The sequence below is a fragment of the Callionymus lyra genome, chromosome 6, assembly GCF_982586985.1.
Source record: "Callionymus lyra chromosome 6, fCalLyr1.hap1.1, whole genome shotgun sequence".
In the NCBI taxonomy this organism is placed as follows: domain Eukaryota; kingdom Metazoa; phylum Chordata; class Actinopteri; order Syngnathiformes; family Callionymidae; genus Callionymus; species Callionymus lyra.
The window spans coordinates 15,468,753-15,492,229 of NC_141823.1; the positions used below are offsets into that span (position 1 = coordinate 15,468,753).

A 23,477-nucleotide genomic window follows, 5' to 3' on the forward strand; every position below is an offset into this window, starting at 1 on the left:
GTTATTAAATTAATTTTGCAAAAAATATTTGGATAAAAGATTATTTAAAATGCACAACAAATAAAATGTATTATTTTATTTTCATTATTTTATTCTTAACTGCTTTTATATAAATATAATACAATCCAATAAAACTTGTAACTTTCTAATATCCTTGGATGCAGAAGTTTTTTCGTTTTTACTTCAATTGTTTACCTTGACAACAGCCTCATTATAAACTGTGTTGCCGTGGGATACGACTGGATAGTTGACCCCGGTGTACAGGAAGAGTCGTGGGAGATCGTCCGATGACGCTGGTTAATGATTTAATTAGATTTAGTCCCAACATGTTATTAAATGACCCTGATGACTCACTTAGTCTTTAAATCGACCCAAAATAACTTTATTTCAAATCACTCAAATCCATGCACAATGAAGAGACGTCAGTATGTTTTTAACTGTGGGAGGAAACCAGAGTTCCAAGCATAAACATGTGAGGAAAGCCTACAGACACTATACAAAGTTTTTTCACCGCATTATCACTGTAGTTTGTTTATTCAGAACATCATGTTTCCTCCTCATGATGTACCGAACCCCGTGACCTCAGGTGACCCGCGGGCATGTGATTCTCTGGCACATTTGAAAATGAGTCAGATGCGTGTGAAGGACCAGCAGCAGGACATCTGAGAGGATCCCAGCTGGGTTTGTCCTTCATACTTCCACATAATCTGATGTAGATAGTCGTCACCATCGCCCGAAGATTTAACGATCAAAACAAAACAATGCATGAAAGAGTCATTGTTTGCACATTCCGTGGCGTGACTAATATGATCGCTGTCCAAATATGAGATCACGTCCTAAAACATCCTCCTCGGAAAATGCATTTTTGCTTTGCTGTTTTTTTTCTCTTGATGCTTTTGTGTTTTTCTTCTTTTGCATTCATTCAAACCAGAACAAGTTCTGAACCACCGGTCCAGTGGGTGTCGATGATCTTCTGTTTGTAAACAACCAAACCATCTTCCTCTTCCTCCTCTCAGTGTTGACAGCATAAGAGCGACGAACTAACTTCTAATTTACCTTCTTTTCTGAGTCAGTGAAGATCACTGAAGTCAGTTTTTTACTCTCCTTTAGATGTTTCAGACACAGAAAAAAAACATGTTCTGGTAATACATCATAATAAATGTAAGTACATACAAATGTTAATACGGTACAATGAAATATATATCTTAAATATCCATTTTTACTTTTTAATTTTCTATATTTATCTCCCACTTTTGTCAATTTCTTTTTTTTTTGTCTTGTAAATAACTGTTTGTGTGTATTTCATAGTGATGGGTTGATGAGGCCTTATGAAACATATTAGTGAAGGCACTGTATCATGATACAGTATCATGATACAGTATCATGAAACACTTAATTTTAAAAGGTAATAGTAAAAAATAATGAAGCAGATGGTGCCATCTGGTGGCCTTTCAAAGTGAAGACACTGTATCACGATACATCACCAGCTGTTTCATGAAGCCTCATCAACCCATCACCAGTAATTTGCCCTTAAAAATAAACTCTTGAATTAGACTCTTGTCATTGTTGTTATTTATTATCTGCTGCACAAGAATGTCACATTCTCTGCCTCGTTTAAAGTTGATTTAAATACAAATATTTATCTTTTCTCTTCTGTTAACTCGTCAACTTCTAATCAAAAGTATTTTCCAAACGTCACGCATGTCAAGTGTAAGTGACTCTAATGAAAAATGCTCTCAGATGTTCCTCTGGTCCGAGGTGAGTCACCCGTCCACCCACCCCTGGAGAGGAAATCCAGACTCTGTGGGAAGCGTCCGGATCCACAGATGGATCTGGTCCGTCTCCGCTCTCTGCTGGTCGTTACAAACCTTGTCGGCAGAGTTTTGAGACTCGCTCGACGATCAAACGCATCATGTGGTTTTTGCTCTTTGAGATTTAATTTGGCATCAAGAGACTCATCATGTGACAGGAGAGTCGCTGTGTGAACGATTCAATGGTGACTCATGAGTTTTATCATCATAGATTCAACTCTTAAATCCAGAACTCTTAAATCCTCAAACTAGTGTGTCCTGCTTGTGTGTCTGTGTGGTTGTGTGTACGTGTGATTGTGTGCATAATTGTGCATGTTTGTGTGTATGTGTGTCTCTGTTTGTAGGTGCGTGTGTATGAGTAGGTGGGTGTTTGTATGTAAATTTGTATGTATGTAGGTGTTTGTACGTGTATGTATGTAAATGTGTCTGTTTGTGTGTATTTATGTAAATGTTTCTGTGTTTGTATTTATGTAGGTGTTTGTGTGTGTATGTATGTAGGTATCAGTGTGTGTATTTATGTAGGTGTGTGTATGTATGTAGGTGTTTGTGTGTGTGTGTATGTATGTAGGTGTTTGTGTGTGTATGTATGTAAATGTGTCTGTTTATGTGTATGTATGTAGGTGTTTGTGTGTGTATGTATGTAAATGTGTCTGTTTATGTGTATGTATGTAGGTGTTTGTGTGTGTATGTATGTAAATGTGTCTGTTTATGTGTATGTATGTAGGTGTTTGTGTGTGTATGTATGTAAATGTGTCTGTGTGTGTATTTATGTAGGTGTGTGAGTATGTATTTAGGTGTTTGTGTGTATGTATGTAGGTCTGTGTGTGTGTATATATGTAGGTGTGTGTGTGTGTATGTAGGTGTGTGTGTGTATGTATGTATGTGTTTGTGTGTATGTATGTAGGTGTGTGTGTGTATGTATGTAAGTGTTTCTGTGTATGTAGGTGTTTTTGTGTATGTATGTATGTAGGTGTGTGTGTGTGAGTGTTTGTGTGTGTGTTTGTTTGTGGACGTGTGTGTGGACGTAGGTGTGTGTGTGTATACTGTATGTAGGTGTGTGTGTGCAGCTGTGTATACATAGATGTGTGTGTTTGTGTGTTTACTTAGTTGTGTGTTTGTATGTAGGTTTGTCTTTGTATGTATGTTTGTGTTTGTACTAAAGAGTGTTTTTGTATGTAGGTTTGTGTTCGTTTGTAGGTCTGTGTGTGTACTTAGTTGAGTGTGTAGGGATCTTTATGAACGTAGGTGTTTGTGTAATTGTGTGCACGGTCAAGTATGTGTGTTGAAGTGTATGTGTGTGTTTGGTCACTAAATGTTGCGTGATCTTCAACATCATTTTAAATTTTGATGCCAAAATAGTTCATTCCCCTCTTTTGTTTTTCAATGTTGACTTAAGCGGAAAAACCCTTCGAAAAAAACCAAAACACTATGTGTGTACTGTGGCACATTGTGTTTGTCAATCCAAGCAAAGCATTTGTAGAATTTCTCCATCTGGAGTTGAAGAGAATCCATAACAGCTGCTGCCATGTCATCACGTTAATGACTTGAGCTTTGATTGCTTTGGAGTTGAGGGTTCGTGGGGCGGATCCAGATGTTTGCGTCATGACTCAGAGTATCAGTTATCGATTACTGACGTACACGACTTAAAATCAAACTCTGCAATCCAAAGATGGACCACATGATACTTTCTACCTATTTATAACATTTCTTTTGACCTGAATTTGTCTTTACTTGTATAAAATGACACCTGTTAGAATATCGTAGATTGCAATAACCTCGATGTAGAAGAACGCATTTGACCAAAGGTGGCGCCAGAATCTCCTCCTAAATAATTCAAATGTTTTACATCAAATGACATCATCATCCAGGCATTTGGTTCTCACGGCTTTAGCTACTCGTGACCTTAAGCTGGAAATCTTCACTTTGAATTTGAGTCCATTGTTCTCATAGGGAAATGTTTACTTGAAGCTCGGAAAGTTTTTGTCTCGACTGGTTTTCCTCAATGTACTTGGGACGGAGGATCGGACAAGCATGAGCGTTACTGACTAATAACACTGGTATGAGGTTAAGAATGAGCTGAGCCAGAACGCAACGCCCTTTATTTTCCCTTATTTTCTCCTCCTTGATCAATAATAAACGACTCCAATGAAGGTCCTTGAGTGCAAATGAAGAACTGTCCGTCAAACACTTGGAATGCTCCGAGTTCTCAGGGGATGTTGTCGCGTTGGAGTTTTATTTTTTTCCAGCAGACATCAGACATACCAGAACCAGATAAAGATGTTTGCATCAGCATGGGAACTTGTAACTTTGCAGTCAGAACTGGCTGGAATGTAATAAAATGAAGGAATTCCTCAATGACTCAGTAGCTCTGTGAAAGTTCTCAAAGCAATTTTTAAAATAAGATAAACAATCGTTGTGAATGTTTACGGTGACACATTTGTTTGTCTGTTGCTTTATTACGGTTTATAATCATGTTTGTCAACTTGTTACGGCCTTTTTTAAGTATCATTAGTGGTGGACATTAAGAGTTTGACATATTTTCTGTCTTGTGATGATGTTGCGAAAACTGAAAACATCGTATTTGGTTGATCCAAACACCTTTAAGAATATCATTTTGTGTTGTTTTTTAATTAAATTGTACTTACAAGTTAGTGTTGACACTTATTTCTCTTAACACACACCTCTTATAACATTTTATAAAGCTTATTTTAAGTTTCTATACATTATTATTAACCTTGATAACTTCTTCTTTTACGCATTATTGATGCTTTATAAAGTATTCATAATGTATTGAACACAAAACCTTCATAGAAAGTGTTGAAAAAGCCTATAATGGACTTGAGCTCAACTTGACAGTATCTGATATAAAAATCTTTCCTTCACTCGACACCACAACAGTTTCCATATAATCATGGTGCGTTCACTGACCTGCAGGAAGTGTGGTGCTTTTGAGTTAATGAGAGCTTCCTTGTGGAAAGGAGTGTTTTGTTTGTGTGCGTGTGTGTGTGTGTGTGTGTGTGTGTGTGTGTGTATGTGTCACTCGGACAGAAGGGGTTTTCCACATCGATGTGACAGCGGAGCTGATGCTATCTTTCCAGAACACACTCACGTTCATTTTTTAATCATCAGGTGGTTTTATTTTTCCTTTCTTCCGTGAATTGTTTTGCACAGACCTACAACCTTTTCACATTTTTCTATAAATACTGATTCCTGACATCTTTCTTGAATAATAGTCCATCGGTGTAAATGTAGCCGAGTCTGGATGAGGTCCAGATGATGGTTTTCTAAAAAGGATCAGGATCTTGTAATTTATGAAAATATTGTGATATTGAAGAAAGACTCCGTCGGGAAGACTCCACGGAGCAGCTCGGCTCGTGTTCACGGCAACAACCGATGTTTTGATGTGACACGTTGATCTCTGACGGTGACTCGAGGCACTGTTGAGTCATCCCGGGCCGTGAGAGGGAGCAAACATCCGATACTGGTCAGGATTGTTTCTCCTTTTCTGCCCTCGTCTTCCGTCTCTTTTGACAGGAAAATGGAGTGGAGCCAAAAAAACAAGGTCGTACTTTTCCTGTCCTTCCTACTCGTCATGAACTGTATCATAGATGCAGATCTGTAGCGGCTCAAATTAAATGAGGAATGTATCTTGTTCAGGACCTTGTTAAAACAACAGATTCTGAACTAATCTTCTTTGGACCAGTTATTTAAAAATGTATCTCGATTTTGTTCGTCCAGAATCTGGTAATTTGTCTTACTTTACTAAAGAACAACAGGTAGTAGTGACACGTTTCCTGTTAATTTATTTTGAGACAAAACACAAAAATAACAAAATAACATAAATATTACTTTTATGAACACTTATCTAAGTCCTGAATACTAAACCCACTCCCTGGTAGGATCATAGGATCAGTTTTCTTTTTTGATCAAAGCTCCTACTACAGGTTTTAAGCAATACAAACTAAAGGTTTGATCCAGATTAAAGATGGAATTCCATGATCCAATCCCATCTCAGAATCCTTCTTTCCTTTTATATAACCAATTTTCAAGATTTGATCTGATCACCTAAATCTGATCAGATCACCTCGGAACAACTGACCCATGATGTCATCACAAATAATCTGTCAGATGAACGACACCACAGACATATGTTCCCCTGAAGCTAAAGTGCCTCGACAAGAAGAACTCTTCTCACAGTTCTTGGAGTGTGATGTTAGCGTGCGGCGCTCCGGTCGTAACGACAAGTGTTTATCCGAAGCAGGATTAATTTGAACCATCGGTTGTTGTTTTGGGCGGAGAAACAATCAGCGACAGCTGAGATGAGACACAAGTGTTCACAGACTGTTGGTAAGATTCTCAGCCGACCATGTTTCTCACAGTCTTGGGCCATCGTGACACAACTTCCCCTGCAGATGTTCACGTCCATCTCCACTCATTAGCCGCAGTAATGAAGAAGTCATTTCACGGTGAGTTACTGCTCTTGTGGAGGAAGGTTTTCATCTGCACCTCCATCTTCTGCTCACAGCTGGATCACATTGAGTCCTCTGGAGTCTTCTCGGCGTGTTCAGGTCAAACTGCTACATGAAGACAAGGAGGACTGTGCAGTGCAGAGAGAATAACCCTAACCTAAATAAACAAGTGAAGACAAACGTTTCAAGACAAAGAAACATTTGCCAAACACTGACCAGCCATTATCCAAACTCTTACACACTTAAAATGAAGGTGAGATGTCTCCAGCCGTTACTCAGCTTTAGTTTTTACTCTGCGTTGTGTTGAGGATGTCTTGCAGACTGGGGAGTGTTTTCCACGAAATAACCACCGGAGAACTGGAGTGGATCTTTAAATGGTGGCAAAATTTCCCGTTTATTTTCTTCAGCCAACTGCGAATAGACAGCGATAACTGCTATTAGCAAGTTCAACAAATCTTACGCAATTCGCCACTGATTAGCTAAACAGACAGTATAAAATAACACACATAGATGAAACAAATTACAATACACATTAGAATATTTGTAATTTGTAATGTACTGTATGTTAAATAACAACAGAGAGTTAACTTAAAAGACCATAACTGTTTTTTTATCAAATAATATATAAAACGTTACAGAGGAACAATGAACAGTGGCGTACCTGCGGATAGACAGCAATCACTGAACGCAACACAACGTCATGCCATCACTTTGACAGGTAGCCACACAGGGCATAACGCCAGTAAATAACCTTCTAATTGTAGGCCATATCACCTATAGTGGCGAAACATTTTCACTTGATTTAAGCTTATTGAGACCCCAGATGTCTACACAAAGTTAAAATACTGTCTGGAATATACTTGTATTGATGTGCTGGAGCATCTATGTTGTCATGTGTTGGTCTTCTTTTGGTATCGTCTGATAACTGTTATACCAACAATTTTATATTGAATTTAAAGGGCTACACATTAATAAATATTACATTTAGAAACTGAATTATATTATTTAATTAAAACAAATTAAATCTTTCAATATACAAATGTATTCAATTTGATTATTAAAATAATAAATACAATGAAATGCTTAAAATTAAATGTTGTTTCTAATCTAATTTTCAACATTTAAAATGTTAAATTCTACCAGCAAATCATTTGATTTTCTTGCTGAAATACTGCCATCATTTCTTGGACGACCCCTTAGCCAGGCTTCAGTACGTAATGAGGCTGTCAAGTGAAAGAAATCTGGCAGAAAATACCTTGTCCTGGTTACTCCATGGAGTCACTGTTATTTCCACATCTGACTAAGATATTTTTGGTTACAGAGAAAATTCCCACAGATTCTGCTGCCCAGGTTCGCTTCATCCACCTTGTGTTTTGACGTTTTAGAAACCCATAGGTAGTTTGCAATAAATGTACATCTTTAAGGTAAAATCCTTTTTTTAATTTTCCTTTTTTGATTAAAAAATGTGTTTTTGTCTGCTCAAGAAAAGCTTCAGACTGGAAGCAGAGAAACTACTTTTGTGCCGTGTTTATTTTTTATGTATTCCCTCACTTTTGCATCATCATCTAAGATTTATCTTGGATTCTCTCATTACTCCCCCGAGATAGTTGTAAAGTAGTTTTGGCAGCACACGGCGAGCATGTGCTTCGTGTGAGGAACATTGACATGTTTAGTTTGGAGCAGCACTGACATGTGTTGTTGAACCAGTGAAATGTGTTTCACATGTGACTGTTGAGCTTCTTGTCAGCTCTCAGATGAATTAGAGATCAATGCCTGTTGAATTCAAGCAGCAATATGTTGGATTAAAATGGTCGTTTGTGGCTCCCCCTAGTCTCAGGACAGTGTAACTACAACTACAAGTCAGAAACTTTAATGGCCAGCGTTGTAAACACACACTTGAATTTTTGTGGTGTCAGTGCAGAATAAAATAATTAAATAAGATAACTCCCAAATAAGCAATATAAAAACAGAACTAAGCACCAAGGCAGCCATTCTGCTCATGTTGAGTCAATTTGTGATTTTATCTTCCTGTTAACTTCAAAAAGTTTATCTTTAATTTATATGAAAACCACCAAAGGTCATGTGACTCTATGACTCTCCGGGTCGTCCAGGAAAAGTAATGTAGCGAGTACCATCATTTTTTATTTATATTTAAACTAATTATTTCAGAAAAAAAGAAATCTAAATGTTACATAGTGCGGCTTTAATGAACTCACATTAAGCTTGTTGGTTTGTCAGAAAATACATAATAAATAAATACAAATAAAAGATCTTCCTGCAAGCATGTGACCCAACGCTGTTCTCTGATTGGTTCTCCTGCAGGTCAGGTGAAAAAAAGTTGCTCGACCTTATTATAATAACAGGAGACAGGAGATTCTAACTCATTCACACCAGGAGCCAAATTATTTTCAACAATGTAAGTCATCAAACTTGATTTATCTTAGTTACCTTGTGTTTGTTGTCTTTTCCCGAACTCGTTTCTTTCCTTTAACATTAGTTTAACTTTACAATTGTTGACATCAATAATATCTGTCATACACTTAAACATCTTCATAGGTCACAAAATGAAGATTGATCTACGCTGAGGTCATTTAAAATGACTTGACCTCAATCATTGAGTTTGACTCATGTGTGCTAAGGTGTTGCTTCGTCTCACCAACAGACAGAAAACAAAGTATGTGTGCAAAGTAACATCAAGACTGATGACGGAGTCACCTGCAGATAAAAGCTTCTGGTATTTCACAAACACCTCCCACTTGTTTAAGTTTCTCGAGGATGTAGATGAAGGTCAGGAAGAGGAAGAGGATGGGAGGACACCATGACCCCGGATTTTATTTGCTAAAGAACAGACTTCAACTATTCTGATTCTCTGAGTGTGAGATCGGAGTTGAGATGGAATCTGTTGTTCGCGGAGAAGTTCCTGGGGGAGCAGGCGTGACGGCTGTTGGACTTTGGCTCCGACTCGTACGGATTTCATCACAGGAAACCGTTTTGGGTCTCAGATGTGCTGACAATCAATCACGTGGACTTTTACTTGAAAAATGTCTGCTGTTTTAGAACCCTCCTCTTCATTTCAACATGGGTTTGATTCCCTCAAGACTTGAGGACTTCAAACACCAGAGACCACTTGTTGCTGGACGATGATTAAATACGTGTCACTGAGTAGAAGAAATGTTTCTGACCACATCAGGCTTTTATTTGTCTTTTCTTTCTGTTCACAAGCAGGTGTTTCTTGAGCTCAGTTCTTGTGCTACATATTTTGTTTTGTGCCATCTTGCTTTGATCCTCTCTGTGAGTGTTGTTCTGGTTGGTGTCATAATATTTGGGTTTGAAGAAGAGTTTGCACAGAAACTGGACAGAAAAATAAAACAATCATATTCCCTTTTGTGTATCCGAAGATTCCGAAGCTAAACTGCAACAGCAACACACCTTGTGTTTTCCGCTCTGTTCCAATTTGTGTTGGTAGATGTTTAACTCGAACCAGTTGTGTGACACCATTTCCATCCTGGACGTAGTCCAGACCAGCTCACTGTCTTTCATGGTTCCTGAATCTCAGTGTCATTACGTGGTGTTCGGGAACACGTCGGGACCCCAGTGAACACCAACATTCCTAAGTCCGACATAATACAGTTTATCTTTCTGATAGTTGTGGTCAAGTTACTTTGAAATGGTAAATCATTAGTTATTACATAGGACTTAAAACCATTACATCAACAGATGTATCGTGCAGCTCATAAGGTTTCTTACGTCTTTCTTCTCTTTAGACTCAAAACACTGAAACTCCTTGAAAGACTTAACATTAAAGTTACTTCCTTATCTGTAAAACATGCAGTAACATTGTGGTGGGTCATATTCCGGGAAAATGATCATAATCTTAGTATAAATTGAATCAAGTGTATGAGGACCCTTGAATCATTTACAGGCCAAACATGCAGTAAGAGTTGGAGCAGCTTTTTTCCTCCTTAGCTGCTCTGGCTTCACAAATTTGCAATAGAAAAAACTTAATTCAAAATTAAAAGTAATGTGGGACTTTGTAACCTTTCACTACTGCAATATATAAAGATAGATTTGTTTATTTCTTATTCAATCAAAAGATCAAAAGAAAAGTTACTTCTATTTTTAAAACGTTGCTTAAATTTAAAAAAAAGGTTGCTTTATTAATAAGAAAAAATTCAACAAAAAAATGTATATCTGGACAGTAAACTGGTCCTGCAACACAGACCATGTTAATAAGAAAGTTCAGAGCAGACTGTACTTTCTGAGGAGGCTTCGATCATTTAACTTCTGTAGGAAACCCCTCTGCATGTTCTACCAGTCTGTGGTGGCCAGTGTCCTGTTCTATGCTGTGGTGTGTTGGGGTTGGACAGGTTGATCAGAAAGGCTGGTTCTGTGGTTGGCATGAAGCTGGACTCACTGGTGACAGTTGCTGAGAGGAGATCAATGGACAAACTACTGTCCATCATGGATGATGACAGTCATCCTCTGAACACGAATGATCCTCCCATGATGCAACACTAATAGACTCAGGGATTCATTAATTCCTCATGTTATTAAATTGTACAATTCTGAGTTCGGGGGCAAGAGTGGAGCGAAAGTATGATGACATTCTATTCTATGTTAATCTTTTGTATCCCTTGTCTTTTTTATTTGTCTTTGAGTCTTATCTTTAGTCTTTGATAGTGTCATGTTGTACTTTATTTTTATTTTTCTTTGTTCTTGTTCTTATTTTTATGTTTTTGCTGTGTCTAATTGGAAAAGCAATTCAATAAAGTTCTATCTATCTATAGTTAAGACCCAGAACAATTGAACACTTGATACTTAATCTTCTATTAAAGTATTCTTTTTGTTTGTCGAGTGTTGCTTTTTATTTATTTATTTATTTTTTGTATTGAAGTGAAATAAACTTTCGAGGTTAAAAAGGGTTTTGGGGTCAGTTTTTATTAAAAGAAAAAGCTTTTTTTTTATTTAATTATTAAATTAAAAAAATGTTGAGTCTACTTTTCGCATTCAAATTCTTTTTTTCATTGAAAATATTGTTTGGGACTGAAGCAACTTTTTTTGGATTAGAAATATTTTTTTTATTGAAGCACTTGAAGTTGACCGTTGAACAAAGAAGTAATGAGCTGAATGAAATACTCTTAAGCTCGGACAGTAAATTCGTATCTGGATCCACTGGAGACCGAGGGTGTGTGTCAATGCTTCATCATGGTTGTGGGTCAGTGTGCGTTCTCGCTACACACATTGTGTCAGTGAACAGAACGACATGTGTGTGTGAACGCTTTTTGTGCATCGTTGTTTTGTTGAAGACATCAAAGAAATCACCTTATCATGTCAAACTCAAACATCAAACAAAAATAAAATACTTTCTAACTAAATACTCAACAAAATGTTTCTCTTCAGCCCGCTCCCTCTCAGTGAACTCATCACTTCCTCACATCATGGGAACACTTATGCACATGACAGATGAAAATGCATTTTCTCTCCGATCAGATCATGAACTGTGATCCAGATGTGAAGCTTGAGTCTCTCCAGATGTTAGATTCTCCACAGTTGGAGGTTCTTCTCTTGCACTGGCTGCAGCGTTTGTGTTGGATCAGCTTTTCAACCAGGGATTGACTGGCAGATCTGAGAACAGAGAGGTGACCACGTCATTCACATCAATGTTGGAGAGAGGTTTGCGACACACACCTGAGGAAGGTCTTCTCCTCTTCCTCTCGCTGGTGTTTCTTCCCTGCACTCCGTCTCCACTCGTCCTCCAGTGCCTTCCGGATTTCCTTCCTTCTCTCCGAGTTACTGATGTGATCCAAAATGAATCTGAATGCAGAAATGAAAAGGAATGAACTCTCAGACCTGACCACAACCAGCACCTCATCACGCACTCCTTTTTGTTCTGCTCCAGCATCTGCTTCTCCTTCTCCAGCTGCGTGTGGTGGCCCTGCACTTCCCCCTTCTTCCTCTGGGAGGCAGCACTTGAATTCATCCGAAACAACTGACACAAGAAACTGCGATATTAGCGCCAAATATCTGGAGTTTTTTTTACCCGGGAAATGGTGACTTTTAGTTAATTCTTCTATTTATTTCTCTAAGTTTAGTTTATTTAAATTAACAAAGACACATCATCAGCCTCTGACGTTTTACATTATGTTAGTGATTACAAGGGAGCAGAGTCTTATTATCTATGTCCCTTTATCTCGTTTTTTGCTTCTCAAACTTATATTTTAAGTTGTCAATGTAAAAGTATAAGTTAATTCAAGTAAATCTAATTTTTTGATGTAAATATTTAGCATCTTTTTAGGTATCGTAATTTGTGTTCCTTCGTTTTCTCGCCCTTTTTTTCATCTTCACCAGGTGGGAATAAGTTCCACCATAAAGGAACAACTTTATGTTCCAGATAATAAACAGATATTATCAATAAATATTAGTGATTATTTTTGTTTAAGTGAGACAAGTCTACTTATTAATGCATCCGAGTCTGAGATATATATACATTCAATATTGTCCTGGGTTTGTCCTGTGGCTTCCACCCAGGTGGGTTTAATGAACACTTCATTAGGGAGGTGCCAGAAGATATTCTGTCTAGTTGTGAGTCACATCAACACATCTATCTTTATTCTCAGGTGAAGGTGAACCTCAGTAGGACTGGAAACCAAACACAATTTGAACACAAACATTCTGAGCTTTGAGGAACTCCTGTCCGAACTCCCCTTCAGTTATTCAACACCATTTATTTGAGTTATTCCCTAACAAAAGAAATGTCAAAACTGATGATGTATGACCTAAAATCAAACCTGCTGAGCGACTCCACGTCTCTCTGCGTTGACGACTGGAGTTTCACATCGATTGTTCCTGTACTCTTGAGGATGAATCTCAACATGGCTGCTGCTTTTCTTGTCCCCCACCTACTGATGGAAGAAGATGAAGAGAATAACTAGTTTTATTATTTTGCCTGACAAGAGATGAAAGTCATGGAATGCAGCTAGTGCCATAAATAGGTGATTAAAAAAACGGAAATTGAGAGAAAAAAGGTTAAAAAATATATACATCAAAATAATTTCTCCTGTTGAGAAAGGTTTCCCTCATTCAAAATCATTGGTAAGTACAGTCAGGGTTTAATACCACCAACAAGCATACAATACATAAGCAGGTAAAAGAACAGTCGGTAAAATAGTTGTAGAAAATAAACTCTTAGCAGATGTAGAAAATAAATGTAATATACATATTTTAGGGTTAGAACATTTTAAGGCAACTGAAACACTTTTTAAATATATTTTTTGACGCAATTTGAGATCAAACGTAAGACCAACTCAAAAAAAGAGGTGAAACTACTTCCTAGATAACCATGACCTTGATAATTGAGAACCTTCACGGACATTTCTGTCCCCTCAGCTCTATAAATGTCAACAGTTAAACGTATTCAAATATATACTGTATTTTATTTTTTTCCTGTCGATGACTCCATTTCCAATCCAATACTTTATTACCTTATTATGGCACTCCTTGCATTCCATAGAAAATAATTAGTCAGTAATGACTATAGCATCTTAAAAATGACTTCCCTGGAGGTCCAGAGCTGATTTGTAGCTTCGCTGTCTCTCCACCCTCCGCTGAAGCTGCTGACTCTTCATGGATGAGATCCTAATATTGTTCATCATCACGTTAACCACCAGAGTGAGAAGAGGGAAGAGAAGCCTCACTGTTGCTCCTGATGCAGCCGATCTTCACGCTGCGCCAGACGACACTCGTGCTGCTCCTCGGCCTCTCGTCGACGTCGGCTCTCCACCTGACGCTGCAGCTCGCTCAGGTACTGCTGCTGCCTCGGCCTCCTGGGAGGCGTGACGGGTCGAGTCACGAGGAGGAACGACGCCTGTCGGGGAAGATGTCAGACCTCCGCATGAGAGGAAATCAAGGATGGATTTTGATCCCACCATGTCCAGACTGCGGCAGGTTTTCCCCTTTTCTGACATTTGAAGGTTGATGGCGGCGTTTTTCTGGGCTTGCAAACGCCGTTCTCTTAGTTTTATCTGATGTATTGGAACATAAAACGACTCCATTACAGTCCATTACAAACTTTATTTAAAATCACAGTCCGACCTGCTCTTTCTCCAGGTGACGTTTTGCTTCCTGCTGAGCTTTCAGCATCAACACCCTCTCCTGATGCTTCTCCTCCGCCAGCTTCTGCTCCCCGACATACACTGGAACATTTCTGCTGGATCGTTGCAGACACAACACACACAGATCCTGAAACACACACACAGAGGACGACAAACACCGGGTTTTGACAAAGTTCACCAAAAAACAGACTCATGACTTGGAAAATAATCAGAAATTCCTCTTTAAATTCTTTTTTTTTATTTCATGTGAAATTTGTTTGCTACTTTTAATTTCATCTCCTGATAGAGATGGAGATCAGCTACTCTAAGTCTGAGTCCATGGTTCTCAACAGATTGTTTTAGTATGTTCCTAGGTGATGAAGGTTCCCCATAGAAAACTTTAAAACATTTAAAAACAAATAAAAATGAATGATTTATGTTTATTCTGCTACGTTTATTTTTTACTCACCTGTTCAGCTCTTGCTTGGGTTGGGTTAGTAAAAAACGTAGAAATGCTGCCCTCTCGTGGTGAGACCCGGATTTGTAAGGACCTAAAGTAAGTAGGTAAGTTATATTTGTAGAGCGCTTTTCCAGAACAGGAGCGCTTAAACAATGAAAAAACAGAACCAGAGAAATAAATAAAAACATATATGTTACCAACGTCACACATCCAAGGATCACGCGTTTATTATGTTGATGTATCTTCTTGATGCAGTAGATATTTGTTTAAATAGTTTTTCTTATTATATTCAGCACATATTATATACTGTAATTCTGATTCTGACATAAAATGTGTTGTTTTTTCACTCATTTCAATAACAGACAAATAAAAACAGAATAAAAATGACCTCCTTGGCAGGGGGTAATAAGCAGAATTGTCTATTCGTACATTTACAAACAACTTGATGGGTTTTTAAAACGGTTTGAAGTAGTCATTTTCTTCACAATATCCCTGATCAATAATAAATATCTGTGTGGGTATACAGGCTGTGGCTGGACATGGAAACACAGATTAGAGGTGTGTGCGCATATTCCCGGCCGGGTTCTTTGTCGTCGTGCACAGGTGGTGACAGATGATGAATCAGTCTCAGATGTGGTTTTAAATTATTGACAGAGCAGAACGCTGACTCGGGGGTGGTAACAATATAGGACCCCCCGCTGGGCTCCGGTCTCACTGGTCACCTCCGGTGACAGCTGCTCAGTGGACTGCAAACTGACCCACATATATTCTCAGGTGAGCGTACGATACCTGTTTGTGGACTCTGGTGGAGAGGTGGGGGTCGACGCTCCAGTGTGGCTGTCATCGATCGACTGCATCGTGTGATCGGATTGAGAAGGTTCTGCAGAAATATAGACGTTACAGAGAAGAGTAGGAACAACATAAGAGAGCCATTAGAATATTGAATTTCAAATTTACAACGTTGACATTTCTTATCTAAATGTTGTTTTTTTAAGCATTTTTTTTTATTTTTATTAAATTATTTCTGTATTAAAAGGTTGAATTTAAGTAATTTTATATATTGAAAGGTTGAATTTGCTTTTTCAATAGTGCAATTTTAACTATTTTAACTATAAAATAGTTCATTTTTTTTCGAAAATGAATGATATATAAGAATATTTTTATAATAGTGACACCAAAACATTACTTTTGCTTTGGAATCTGCCGTGATGTCGTCACATGATCGTCTGTCAGTTGCATGATTGGCTGAAAGTTTGATCAAGTAGCACGGTACTCATTTGGTATTGTCCGATGGCACTATAATAAAAACTTATTTTAGTAATTAAAAACTATTGAATTACTTCTTCTTTTTTTTTTACAGGAATCAAGATATTAAACTCTATCGGTAAAAATAATTAATTCATTTTGAACCTATTTTTTTAATTCCATTATTAAATTAAAAAACTATTTAAACTTTCAATTAATAAATTGTTTAATTCAGCTATTCGTAAAAATAACAATAACATGTCAATACAAGTTTAAACATTTTAAATGTTAAATTAAACCATTCAATCTTCCGATGGCACTGATATATTCCATAGTAAAGCTTCAAAATAAAGTTTAAAAAAGGGATTACCTAGAGGAGTCTTGTTAGTATCTGGTAAAACATTACTGCTGTCGTGGAGAAAAGGAAGGACGAGCTGATCTGTTGTCTTTGCTTGATTCCCTCGGTGTCTTCCATCCTCAAGAAAGTTGGAGTTAAACTTCATCTGCACCTGCAATAATGAATCATCTTCCTTTAACGTGACTTAGATTCAAACGTGTTTAACAATCCGTGACCTTGTTCTGCCTGAACGACAGGACTCCGAGCCCCTGGAGGACCAGAGACACACTATCTCCTCGCAGCAAAGACCGGACCAGCAGCAGGAGGGTCTCCCTCACACACCTGTCCACCACATCTCGGCTGAACCCCGTCTCTTGTGACACGGCCGAGAAGTTCACCTGCACCACAGGTAAGTGTGTCGCTGTGGAGACAAAACCTTTTCGTTTTTTGGCCTGATCCGGTGATTATGGTTTTATATTGTTCTTCTCTGCACATGAACCTCACTTGGTTCTGGACTCACCGACAGCCAGTGGTCGATCTTTGTTTAATGCCAGCGACTGGACCAGAGCTGCTGATGGCAGGAAGATTGGCTTCTGAAGCATCGAGAACTTGTGTCCAATATCCAACCTCTGCTGAGAGAATGTGAAGGTTCCTAATCCTGCCAGGTGGACTCCCTGCGGCGGAAGTAACTATGGGTTTTTTACGCAGTATTTATTGAATGCACTAATTAAAAAGGCAAACTCACCTTCAGTGACGTCATGTGTCGTTCAATATAAGAAGATACATGAGCCCAAATACAGACGAGGTCTGAAACAAATCACGGAATAAAACAAAACCATATTAAAAGAAAACACATTTATTTTGCCAAACCGTTTCTCGAAAGGTGGTTGATGGTCGGATACGTCTTTAAATCCAAATTCGTGGCCAGCCGCAGAATGTCAGTCATCTCTGAGGGTGTCAAGTAGAAGACTGGACTGCTCGTTTACAGGTGAGTCGTTGATAGAAGAGCGACGTCTACTGGTCATTGTTATGTACTGCCACAACACGTTGTCCATTTTATAGTACGAAAAAAAACGTTTTTTTTTTTTTAACAAGCTATTGCAAAACTGAAGGTACAGTTTTACTTAAATTCGATAAGATAATCATACTTTGAAATATTAATTTTGTGACTTTTCTTGTGAAAAAATAAACGACACCAAGTTTATTTATTACACTAGAACCGGAAATGCGAACTTTCGTTAGAAATAAGTCATTACAAAAAATATATTTAAATTTTCAGATTTACCTTTGCGCAAGATACATTTTCGTGTGATTCTTTCTGATAGTTTTAGTAAGTCATTTATCTTTAATGAAAGCGTAAGTGACGCAATATTTAGCGCTAACCAAATGGCGGGGAAAATGACCAATTATTTACCTCGACATTATTTTTTTATTTGCTGATTTTTGTCATCAATTGACCAACAGTATATGTGCATTTTGAACCAGCAGGATAATTCATCCTAGTTTAGTAAATAGATACATATTTCCGACCAGAATGTCAAAAAAATAATCTACATTTTCTCTGGGAGCGGGTTCTAGTTTGAAAGTTTAAAAAGTGTTGTCTTAAATACAGACTAGTGTAACATTATAACTGCACCACCATCCTGAACATTAAATGTTTTGCGGTTAGTTTTTAGAGCGAAAGCAACAACAGTCAACTATTTTTTTTCCTTTCTTTTAAAGCGTTGTTTGATGCTGACTGTCAGTCAAATGCTCCTCCTCTACTTCCTCTTCATGTTTTGTCTATTGTTGAGAGAACATGTGCAGGATGAAGGTCAGAACGGGCGCTTCTCTTCTTCTTCTCCTCCTCACATCATTGACTGGTGAGTCTTTCCTATGGTAATAATCCACTTCCCTGGACATTTAATGCGTTTAAAAATATTATTATTTGATATTTTTGATAACCAGTTTTGTCCAAATCTAAGACACGAATGGTCATTTTAAATTTAAATATCAACTGCATTAAATCAAATTTAAATCCAAGCAAAGGAAGCATGTTTAAGATTCATTCCAGCTCAGAATAGATCTCATAAGAGATGATTTGAGACTCAAAATGGTTTTGTTTTGATGACGACTAAAGCTTCCATTTCCTTAAAATGACAAACAAAGAAAATATGGCATTTTTTAAAGTGCTGTGAAAGCAAGAAAAAATGCATTGCTTTCAAACTTGTGCCAAGATGCCATGTATCTAAAGATAGGTGCGGTTGGATCTGGGTCTTCTTGTTGGCAAACTGTATTTAATCAAAGGCCAAATGTAAAACAGGAATGAATCAAATAATTAGTTTTAATCTCAACAAAAAAATACTACAGGTTAATATATTAAATCCAACTATGTTAATCATGATTGTATTGTTATACTTTCTTTATCTTTTATTACACTAACCTGCTCTTGTCATAAACTTGTCTGTTATTGTTACTTTTCCAAAAAACAGTCTTAAAGGTTTTTAATTTGAAACACTGGCTCTAAATTTAAATTCATGCTGAGTCAGCTATTCATCCTTCACACATCCAATGGAAGTCTGGAAACAGAGCAACTAGTCCTCATGGGAAATCTGTGATAATCACGTGAACTGAATGAAACCACACCAGAAATAATGCACGTGGAAGCAGGAACACTCTACAGTAGACACAAGGTTTAGATTAAAGGTGTAACCTGTCCACAGGCCTGTGTAAGCTGGAAAAGAAGTATGTGATGCGCGGTGAGATGGTGGCCATGCTCTGCAACAAAATCAAAGACTCCAATGGTTTGAACTCAACGTGGATCAACCACAGTGACCTGCAGCAGGACTTGTCCCAGGACCCGGAGGTTCTGCTGTACTACGAATACTTAGTCATCTTTAGAGCGTCACAGAGACACCAGGGAAACTACTCCTGCACTGTTGGGTAAAATCTGCTTCTAAGTTGATTTTAAAATGTAAAATAAATGTTCTATTAATATCTTAAATTCTGAAAATCCATTTTAAAAATGTAAAATAAAATAAAAAATGTATGAATTTAATCTGGAGTAATAAGAAATTTGGATCAAGAAGTACTTGATACTTGATTAAACTGAAAATGTTTTGATATTTCTTTCTGCAGAGACACTGACCAGATGTGGTTCAGCTTGATTGTCCAGGATGAAGTGGACCCGGAGGACGCCTACAGTGAGAACTGCAGTGAGCAAGAATCCTGCAAAATCGAATGTCAATCCGATGACAACGTTCCAGAAATCCTGGAGAACAGCGTCATCTGGATCACGGGAACTTCCAACGTTTGTGTCTCTGTTCATGTTCAGTGTTGTTGCCCGTCGTGTTGACTGTGCATCTTCTAGAGAGGAGACTGCACGGAGGACAAGTGCTACTACCCCAGTGTGAGCCGTTCAGATGAAGGCCTCTACACCTGCATGAGGGTGTACAGGTATCAGGGTCTCTCGTATAACAGGAGCTTCACGATGAACTTGATTGTTGAACGACAAGGTACCATCTCGAAAAAAAACAAGAGATAGCAGAGAAAATAACATGTTTGTTTGCAGAACCGCTCCCGTCGTTTTCAAAGATCATTTCACCCAAAGACCAGGAAGTCTTTTATCTAGATCTGGGTCAGTTTCTCACACACTTCCCGTCTTGACCTTTCTATAAATAAACTGATTTTATTCCTCAGGCCAAAAAGCCGTGATCACCTGTGAGGCGGATGCCGAGGTCTTCTGGATTATTGGGGAAGAGTTTGTCGAACTGAATGACAGCTTTCGCGTCCACTCAAACAATTCAAGGTTAGCAGGTCGCCGGTAGAAATGATTGTAAAGTGATCTACTCATCAATCAGTTACTCTCCTGCAGCATTGATGGACGATCTTACACACGGTTGATCTTCAAACACGTGTCAGAGGAGGACCTGTTGAAGAACTACACCTGCAAAATGGAAACAGAGTCGAAGCGGTGCTGTGTCACCATCACGCTGGCCAGGAAAGGTAAGGAAGGAAGTTTTTTCAATTGTACTCATCTTACTCATCATAGCTTAGCTTTTTATTACCTACATACCTTGAAAAAGTTAAAAAGCAACTGATGTGTTGATTTAAGTGTGTCTCAAATAGACTCATCAGTATGTGTTTGTACAAAACTCTCTTTTCATTGAAATATTTACATTAAGCTCTGCCTTGAGATTAAATCTGTACCCAAACCACATCCACTCTGCTTTGATTGGTCAAGCATCGAGCTTTGTCAATTCCTGAAGTCTTCGCCTCCAAAGGACTGACTGTATAAAAAAAGCGGTGCCCATTATTACATCATAATGGGCTTCTCGTAACCTCTCGTTCGCTGAGATTTCAACTTTATAAAGTAAATAAGTTCAAAATGGTCATGATGAGGGACATACTGCATCCTGGAGAGCAAGACTTCCACATTTGAAACATGTGAGTGAGTCAGGAGAGTTGTGGTTATACATTTATAAGGACCAATAAATGCTTAATTTTCATTTAATGACAAAAAAGTGTCGACCAACAAGGATCTAGTGGAGAATACTGAATGAATGACTTTATTTGTATCACTGTCTTTAAAAATATTTCTTCAATTATGTGTATGTCATCATATTGTATTATCAAAAATGACCTTCTCATTCTATTTTTTCATATATTGCATGTGTATTTGTGTTTTTTTAAGCTCTTAAATTTTTTTAATAACGTTATTCTAACGAATTACATCATTTCCTGTATGGTTTCTTGACATCATTTCTTGCAATTTTATTGATTTCACCTTGAACTTTTTAACTTGTAATATGGTGCTGGGTTGTTGTTTTTATAATATGCTCTCACATCACACATCTCTTAACAACGTAACAACATTCTGAAACATAAAAGCATGAATCAAATTGTTGAAAATAAAACAGAAAAAGGATTTGATACAACGTTCTCTTACGAAAGCTCCTGGTTTCTGTTGTTTTCTCCACGTCCTCCCACAGTCACAACAACAACAGTTAACTGCAGACTCAACACACACCTTAAAAACATGAGAAAAAGTTTTTATTCAAAAGTTTTATTTTCTTCACAGTCGGCAGGTCGCTCGTTCCTCTGGTTCTCAGCGTGGTTGTTGTGATCGTGTTGTTGGTTGTCGCTGTCGCCATCTACATGAAGTTCAAGATTGAAATCCGACTGCACGTGCGAGACACTCTGGGCTGCCACCGACAGCACTCAGGTCAGTCAGTGTGTCAGCTTGTGTTTGAGAGGTTCTACTGTTAAGTATAATTTAGATTCAAAGCTGTACGACGCCTTCCTGCTGAGCTACAAGTGTGAAGAAGATCCAGGACTGAAAGAAAACGACAGGAAATGGTTGCAGAATATTCTGGAGGAGAAGTTTGGATACAACATCTGTGTCTTTGAGCGCGACGTCTTACCAGGAGAAGGTTGGAGATTCGAAAGGTTTTAACAAATGAACCCGAGTGACTTATTTGTTGAATTGCAGCTGTAGCTCAGGCCGTGCTGGACTACATCGAGCAAAGCCGGGCCGTGGTTCTGATCCCGACCTCTGTGGACCCTGGACTGGGGTCCAGTCTGCCGAGTACCATTCATGAAGCTCTGGTGGAGCGCAAAGCAAACTTGATCTTCTTAAAAACGCAGACAAAAGAAGAAGGATCCGCCGCATTACTGGAGACTTTGAAGCTGCTGCATGAGCCGGGACACTCCGTGAAGTGGGAAGGCCTGAGCTCCATGCAGCCCTCGTCCTCCTTCTGGAAGAAGCTTCGGCATCGCCTGCCAGCACCCTCTGCTTCCAGGAAATCCAAAACCATCCATAATAAGATGGAAAACCCATGTAAAAATGTTTAAACCGTACTCATCACTGAATGATTAATCCTTGCCTAAGAGAGCTCATGTTTTAAAAAATATTTTAATTAAGAACAATGTCAACCAAATTAAAGGTTTCTGTTACAATAAAATTGTATATATATCACATAGTGACTGTAATATTCCTGACTCCTGTCAGGTGATTGGTCAGTTAAGCTGTTTTAGAAATATTTATTTACAAAACAATATTCAATTAAACAAATGTAAAACGATAAGTCATCTTGAAAGACAATGGTTCTAGTGTATAAAATTAATCTTCCTGACTTAATGCGGAAACGTAATCAAATCAAAAACCGCAAAATAGATCATAATTCTAAAATAAGTAAAACCAACTTGTCGCCTTTCCTAGAGCAATTTGTGAACTTGTATGTCTTTGACTTTTTAATTAAAATGCAGATTTCTCACAACATGTTGAATCTTGAACAGAAATAAAGTTTCCCCCGGCTATAAAAACAAGTGTTTTACAATACAACAAGGTTTTTGCTTGAAATGTCAAGTGAGGTTGTGGTTTGTGGCTGAATATTTTGTGAATACGTGTGTGTTCGTGTGTTTCTGGTGTCAGATAGTTTTAGTATAATTCTTTCTATATTAAACAAGAGACAGTTAGAAATAAGGTGAGAATAACAATAAATAGGACAGTTTAAATGCCTGGCAGAAATTACCATTTGTTGAGATAATATTGATTGCCTTTGTTATGCTTTTCAAACCTTGCTTTATTGAACTCATTAGTATTTCATTTAAAAATAACTTCAAGATAAAAATAAACCGTTCAACATTATTCAATATCAATTTATATTAGGAAGCTATCCAAAATGATTGCAGAGCAGATGCTAACACTGCAGATGCTAATGAAACGAGCTCATCTTGTCGCCACGGAAACACTCATAAGCGATGTATGTCGCACCAACTGCGATATTTACGAGTTAAAAGTCAATGATTTATATGTAAAGTCAGTGTGGGGCGGCACTATTTTTTGCATTAAGCTGGTACAACATGCGGGGGATATGATGAGTTGGAGGGAAACATCCTGCGTTTCTGATCTTTGGCGACTGGTCACAGTGTCAGCCAATCAGAGACTAGCTTTTATGGTGGTTCACTCAAAGAGGGAAAATGATTCATCGATGAGACGAATTAAACTGACTGAGATAAAAGTTTTATTTTCACACTTTCACGTTAGACTCGCCACTAACTTTAGACATGCTGCACAGCAGATTG

At 38.0% G+C, this 23,477-nt stretch overlaps 2 protein-coding genes across 2 annotated transcripts; one reads left to right on the top strand and one right to left on the bottom strand.

Moving 5' to 3' along the window:
* Positions 1 to 11,022: 11,022 nt before the first annotated feature.
* Positions 11,023 to 17,358, bottom strand: LOC148076533 (coiled-coil domain-containing protein 81-like). The gene is given in 15 exon segments (XM_087793112.1): positions 11,023 to 11,905; positions 11,969 to 12,094; positions 12,160 to 12,269; positions 13,069 to 13,179; positions 13,813 to 13,915; positions 13,975 to 14,144; positions 14,206 to 14,301; positions 14,372 to 14,518; positions 14,840 to 14,924; positions 16,540 to 16,584; positions 16,649 to 16,684; positions 16,686 to 16,833; positions 16,933 to 17,086; positions 17,158 to 17,219; positions 17,283 to 17,358. Coding segments are annotated over 15 exon segments (1,608 nt in total). The 3' UTR covers positions 11,023 to 11,766.
* On the top strand, positions 17,350 to 22,372 carry LOC148076534 (interleukin-18 receptor 1-like). The gene is made up of 11 exons (XM_087793111.1): positions 17,350 to 17,407; positions 18,208 to 18,274; positions 19,115 to 19,334; positions 19,530 to 19,701; positions 19,762 to 19,906; positions 19,963 to 20,028; positions 20,091 to 20,199; positions 20,266 to 20,396; positions 21,472 to 21,615; positions 21,671 to 21,823; positions 21,883 to 22,372. Exons 2-11 carry the CDS (start codon positions 18,211 to 18,213, stop codon positions 22,242 to 22,244), a joined length of 1,566 nt encoding a protein of 521 aa, XP_087649237.1. The 5' UTR covers positions 17,350 to 17,407; positions 18,208 to 18,210; the 3' UTR covers positions 22,245 to 22,372.
* Positions 22,373 to 23,477: the final 1,105 nt, after the last annotated feature.

Excerpts from the sequence above, each read along its gene's own strand:
- LOC148076534 (XM_087793111.1), top strand. The coding sequence starts at position 18,211 with ATGTGCAGGATGAAGGTCAGAACGGGCGCTTCTCTTCTTCTTCTCCTC. Across the intron at positions 20,200-20,265 it reads GTCCACTCAAACAATTCAAG|CATTGATGGACGATCTTACA; the intron begins GTTAGCAGGTCG and ends ACTCTCCTGCAG. Across the intron at positions 21,616-21,670 it reads CTGCCACCGACAGCACTCAG|ATTCAAAGCTGTACGACGCC; the intron begins GTCAGTCAGTGT and ends AGTATAATTTAG.